Consider the following 6,000-nt stretch of genomic DNA (forward strand, 5'->3'; position numbering starts at 1 on the left):
ATCTAAACCTCAAAACCCACAAGGATTTTCAAAGGATTTTCAATCCAATCCAACTTTATTTATATTATTTTAAAGCGAACAACCACAGAGTACCAAAGTGCTGTATAGAGGAGTAAATAAAAGACAACAAATAAGAGATATAACAACTCACAGGAGGCATACATACAAGTAAGATAAATACAAAGACAAACAAACAATAAAATCAAATAAGGGATCTAAAAGCAAATAAAGGAATTTTAAAATCAATCATGAAATGTATGGGCAACCAGTGGAGTGAAGTAGTTAAGGAGTCTCCTAGTTTTCCTTTTCAATCAATGGCATCTTCACACACTAATTCAGTGTGGTGACAGCAGTATGCTGATGACCACCCAAATTTTAACAACCTCTACGCCGGACGTGTGGCGCTTATCTTTGATAATGACAAGCCAGGTAAAATCTATCAGACTATCTATCTATAAAAATCTATCTGTCTATCTGGGATATATCTATCAATGAATGTAGTTATTGTTAGTAGACAAAACAAACCTGGTAAACTAAATTACAGTGAATGGTTGTTTGTATAACTGTGTGTTACATACTGCATGTTCCTACAGAACAAAACATGCACCATTAAAATACATTAACAGAAAAATCTAATTTCCGCACCAGACTACCACTTCAGCAAAGGAACTAATGCACAGTAGATTCCAGTGGAAAGCTCCTTCCACATATAAAGCCATTCACTCGTCAGACATATTTTTGTAGCTGACATTTGGTCGCTAGTGGAAGTTCCAGGCTGTGGTTGCCAGGGTAACCCTATTATATATTTCCTACCTATTTTAAAAAATATTACTGTCAGCAGCACTACCACTACATCTGGGTTCACCCGACGCTCTAAGCTCACTATCAGCATTTGAATTTGGTGGTAGTAAGGAAAGAGGTCGGTGGTGTTTCCTTTGCGTGAATGTTTGGGGAACTCTTTGCTTGCATCATATCTCAACTACTGTTGAGATATGAACAGTAGTTCATAAGACACTCACTTCATGTCACTAAAGTCAGCACTCCAACAATTTCATTAACATTTCAAAGTGTCATCTTGTCTGCATGGTCACAAATCAAACAGTTAAAATGCTTGTGGATGTAATTAAATCTGTAAACTTATCTTATCGTACCTTAATCCATAAACCTATCAATCACAGCTTTGCTCTTTTCCATCATGTTATTGCCGGACGAAGTCATGTTTGTTTTTTAATGAGAGAGAATTTACTTTTGGTCTGTTCAAAAGTTGCACACTGTCACTTTAAGTGGCTCTCAGCTCAATCGCTCCCTCTTGTGACCATGCATAAAGCTGGGGTGATTTCCCATCATAATCTTCCATCTGATAGACTTGAAGTGGCGGATGAATAAATTCAGTCCATTCTGGTATGAACTGTTTAGAGTGTAGGAGAGAAGAACTTTAGGCATTATGAGGAAATTTCTTTAATAGTAATTATGGATTGTGTGCATTCTGGAAGTGTATGTAATATTCCACTATCCACACTTGATTTTATTAGGTTACGACACATCTCAAACAATTTTGCTACTAGAGTGACAGTTAAATTAATTCTACCCTATCCCTTTAAACCAACAGGATGCTGTGGAAGTGGCAGAGACAGGAACAGGTAAGTGGGATCAGATGAACCTTTTGGAACAGAAAAATTGTATCTACACTATTGATAAATACATCCATAGTGTAGATAACATTTCTGGGCTTCTTCAGACCTTGCATTAAGATCCAGTCTGAGCAATCTGATTAAGTAAAAGAGGAATCCATTCTCTGACCACATTTGGACACACGCAATGATTCCTGAGTCATAGTAAAGACCACATATCCTTAACAAGGGTGCTCATGCGTCAGAAGAGTTTTGCCTCATTCATACAGAAAAAAACATAAGACTGCTATTATAAATGATCACCCGAAAAGGAAAAACACACTGAGGTCTGTTCATTAGTAATGAGAGCCTTTTAAAATATTCCATCCTTGTAGCTGATAAATAACTAAAAAAAATTAATACATCTAATAAGAATTTACAAATGAGTGGATTTGATATGAATACACAAGTGTGATTCTGTGTTAATTGTTGATGAGGTCATGTTGATGATGAAGAACCGTGCGTTAAGTTATACATTTCCTCCAACACCAATGTTTTTATTTACCTTTATCACTGGAGATTACAGTGCATACAGAAACCTCCAGGGTTGGATTTATGCTCCAAGTTTTGTGCAGGTCTAACTAATGTCAGGGTGGAGATCAATAAATAATAATATGTTTCCAAGTAGTGACGCATGCACACACACATAAAATCAGATCTTAACGCAAGGTCTGAACAGGATGTTCAGGGAATTTGAAGGCCCTGACAACAAGATACAACAACAAATGTAAATTGATGCTGTCCATCTCTCTGTCAAAAGAAAGATTTTGTGGTCAAGTATTGGCCAATTACATCTATATTATAAGTTGATCCAAAGAGTAGGCAACAATTGTATGTGTCTCTTAGTTTGTCTGAACAGAATAGTCAGTGCAATTTTCTTATTAATGAGTACTCTGAAAACATTTTCTGTACATCACAAATAATTTTGTCTTCAGAAATGGCCCTCAATATCGTGCAGAATGGAGAAAACAATGCAACAATATTAGGTGGGTATAGAACTAGTAAGGAAAAAAAAAACACGCACAGACAAGCATCTCAGTAGAGTATCACATAAAATCCCTTTTGCATGCTCATGTCAACATTTCTACCATCACCTTAAATTTGAAAACTTATTTCCTCTGCAGTTGTCTCTACTTGTTAACTGTGACCAACTGTTCAAATACCATGACATCCACCAAAGATTTACTTTGCAATGTATTTACTCATCATGCACAATTTGCATTTCAAAGGAATGAATGGCACAGACACACCTATACTTTTCAAAAAGATCCTACACAACATGCAGTGATGAATATTTGCAGATGATGAATGAAGGTTTGAATTCAAAGATATTCTACTTTGCACCCAAGAGCCTAGCATGCATATTTAGAGGTAACTCTCAAGATGTTGAAGTCAGCTTAAAACTTTTTAAACCCTCCGTGGTCTATCATATTCTAGTGCAGTCTGCAGAGTCCAAATCTGCTTCGAAGGCCAGATATTCAGTTGTAGTCAGTGACTCAGAGTCTGGCTGGCGTCTTCGTGGTGTTCACAGTTAACAGCCTAGGGTCACTGAGCCTGCCTCACCCCGATTTGGGGAAGGAGAGCAAAAGCCAGTCGGAGACCAGCCGACTGGGCTAAAATCGTGTAGTATGAACTAGGCTTAATGCGCAACTCGATCTCAGTCTTTCTGCTTGTAACTGGTGTAACGGTTTAGTCAACCATTGGTTTGTTGTCTCATGGCCAGATTTCTCTCTCTCACTTACTCCCTACTTTTGTCTCTTTCCACATTCTGGTGACCTAACTTAAGCACATGCCTCCATTTGTTGACAAACAGTTATGGCCTTTAGTTAAAGCAGTGTTAACAGCAGTACATTACATCGGCAAGCTATATTGGTCACTGACATATTTTATTTGTATCAAGTTAAGGTGGATCAACACCAACCACAAGCTAATAAGCTAATAATCAGTGTCAATAATACTGACTCACTATATTTATGTGTTCTTTTCCTTAGAAACAAATGAAAATGAAGCCATGGTAAAACTAAGCCCCCCTCTGGATGAAGCTCCTGTCATCCTGACTAATGGTAGGCGAGACTTGGAGGTAAAGACTGATCACAGCACTTCAGAGCAAAATATTCAGTCAGCTACAAATGGACTGATCGGAAGTACTGAGGCTGTGGTTAGCATGAATCTGCAATCAGGGCTGTGTGATTCTGAGGTCGAGCCTGGTGGGGTTCCAAATGTCCATATTAGTGAGGATGAAGAAGAAGGGACTCTGGTGATGAGAGCCGAATGTGTGATCATCACAGATGAAGGGGATGAAGAGGATGTACCTGAGGAGTTTACATCTGAGGGAGATGAGCAGGAGTCCAGGCAGTTAGGCAAAACCCCTCTTCCAAATCCAGAAGCAGGTGGACAGGAAGCAGAGGCAGTGGAGGAGGCAGCAAAAACAGAAACTTCTCCAGAAGCTTTCACTGAATCAAAGAGGAGTGTGGTAACTGAAGGCACTACAGAGGCACAACCAGCAACAGGAGATGAAAACACTGAAGACTGCACAAAGGAAAATGGAGATGAAGAGACAAAAGCTGATGGCCAGGAAAATCAGTTGGAAGAAGCCTCTGTGCAAATGCAGTCCCCTGCCTGTGCTGTAGAGGACACTATGGTGGCTCCGGTGCCAGTCTATTCGGAGGTGCCACCCTCCACTATCAATGCCAAGGTGCAGGCTGAGAGTGAAGCTTCGGTAGCACCAGAGGGAGCACAGGCAGCATTAAAAGCCCAAGACCCTGCCTGTCTGTCTGATCAGTTCCAGGAGGTCTCTCTGACTGATCCCCAAGATAATCAAAGGACAGAAGCAGGGCCAGGGGAGCAGGAGCCCCTTCTGTTGGAAGTCAAAGCCTCCAACACTAAGGCAGAGGCAGCAGGAGAGAACAGTGCAGCCAGCACAGAGACACCGAGCCCAACCAGAGCTAGCCAGGGAGAGGAAACTTCAGCACCCAAACACAAAACCTGCCAGTGCTGCTCTGTCATGTAAATGTCCTCTGTACATTCATTGCCTCTTCAGTCTGCTATTATCATTCAGTCCATCTCACCACTGTTCAATTTCTAACACAGATGTTCCCCTGTCTCTTTATATTATGTATTATTATCTATCAGTTTACAAATCAGCATTTCCACAAGCTGCTTCCCTTTCCTCCAACATCATCTGTCAGCATTCATTGGATTCATCTGGAATGTCCTCAACACCAGTTTAAACCTTTGACACTGTATCAGTTCTGTCCATCAAAAAGAGAGGGGTGTTATGGACTGAATCAGTTTCAACAAGAGGAGCTCACTACCTGGGGGTGAACTTTTAAATTCTCTTTACATAGCATGGACCAAAGCATAAGGTGAATTTTACACTGTCTGAGTTCGATGTCATTTTGTAGGTTGGCAGACGAGCCAGCCAGTCTACATAAAGCAACATTTAATGATACAGACTTAATGTGTATTATTTTAAATTGTGGTATCTACATGCATAATCCATCTAGTAATTTTCAGAATCCAAATATGTGACTGGAAAATGTCAGAAGAGGTTCAGGGAACATGTCAGTCTAATTTAATCACTTTAAAGCTGTATCATTTCATAGATTTTTGGACTTTTATTGCTATATTACTTAATCCAAGTACAATATAGAGCCTGGCCATTTTTATTTACTCAGTCAGTCCACAGACTAATTTATAAACAGAGTGTACCATTGAATATTCTTGGACCATTATATTTTAAAAGAGAAATTATTTTAAAGTACCTGGAAAGTATGAGTTTGTATTTTTACCACAGGTGTTTTAGTGGAGAGAGTCCAGAGCTTCTGACATGGCTCTGTGTATGCATGTATATACGCTGTATACAAAAAGCTTGTGAACATTTTCAGGTTTGAAATGATGACTGGTGAATAGTTTAATGATTAAACTGGCATTTGTGATACATAACTTGGAATACTTGGTGTTCATTTTGCATTTCTGTGCCTGAAATGCAAAACAGTGCTTCATTCAACAAAATACACTGAATAATGTTGAATCCTTTATTTCTTAATCTTGTTACCTTATTTCTAGTGGAATCAAATTTGATCTAGGAGTGTCTCCCTTTTACTACTTTAATGCACACCAGGTGTTTTAAACCCACAGTAGTTCACATTTTACTGAAAAGGTTATCTTAAAAGTGTTACTTAATAGTAGAATAATTGAGTCCCCCTCTTAGGGCATTTTATATCAGTTTAAATATTCTGTCTCGTGCACAAACTGCTTAGAACAAAGCTTGTAAAGAGAATCATGTCTACACATTTCACTGGTATTGAAAGTTCAGCTTTAACTGTGA

The 6,000-nt window shown here is 39.0% G+C and overlaps 1 protein-coding gene across 4 annotated transcripts in view; it reads left to right on the top strand.

The window, feature by feature from the left end:
* The window catches only part of palm3 (paralemmin 3), a 35,263-nt gene extending 29,648 nt beyond the window's left edge, over window positions 1-5,615 (top strand). For 3 of the 4 annotated variants that reach the window (XM_047578722.1, XM_047578725.1, XM_047578724.1), the window contains 3 exons: window positions 1,610-1,640; window positions 2,606-2,656; window positions 3,662-5,615. In XM_047578722.1, coding sequence (XP_047434678.1) covers window positions 1,610-1,640; window positions 2,606-2,656; window positions 3,662-4,680 — 1,101 coding nt within the window. In that variant the 3' untranslated portion in view covers window positions 4,681-5,615. The remainder of the gene's footprint in view (window positions 1-1,609; window positions 1,641-2,605; window positions 2,657-3,661) is intronic. The other variant, XM_047578723.1, reaches the window with a different exon arrangement.
* The last annotated feature ends 385 nt before the right edge of the window (window positions 5,616-6,000 follow it).

This window comes from Mugil cephalus, chromosome 2 (assembly GCF_022458985.1).
Source record: "Mugil cephalus isolate CIBA_MC_2020 chromosome 2, CIBA_Mcephalus_1.1, whole genome shotgun sequence".
Taxonomy (NCBI): Eukaryota; Metazoa; Chordata; class Actinopteri; order Mugiliformes; family Mugilidae; genus Mugil; species Mugil cephalus.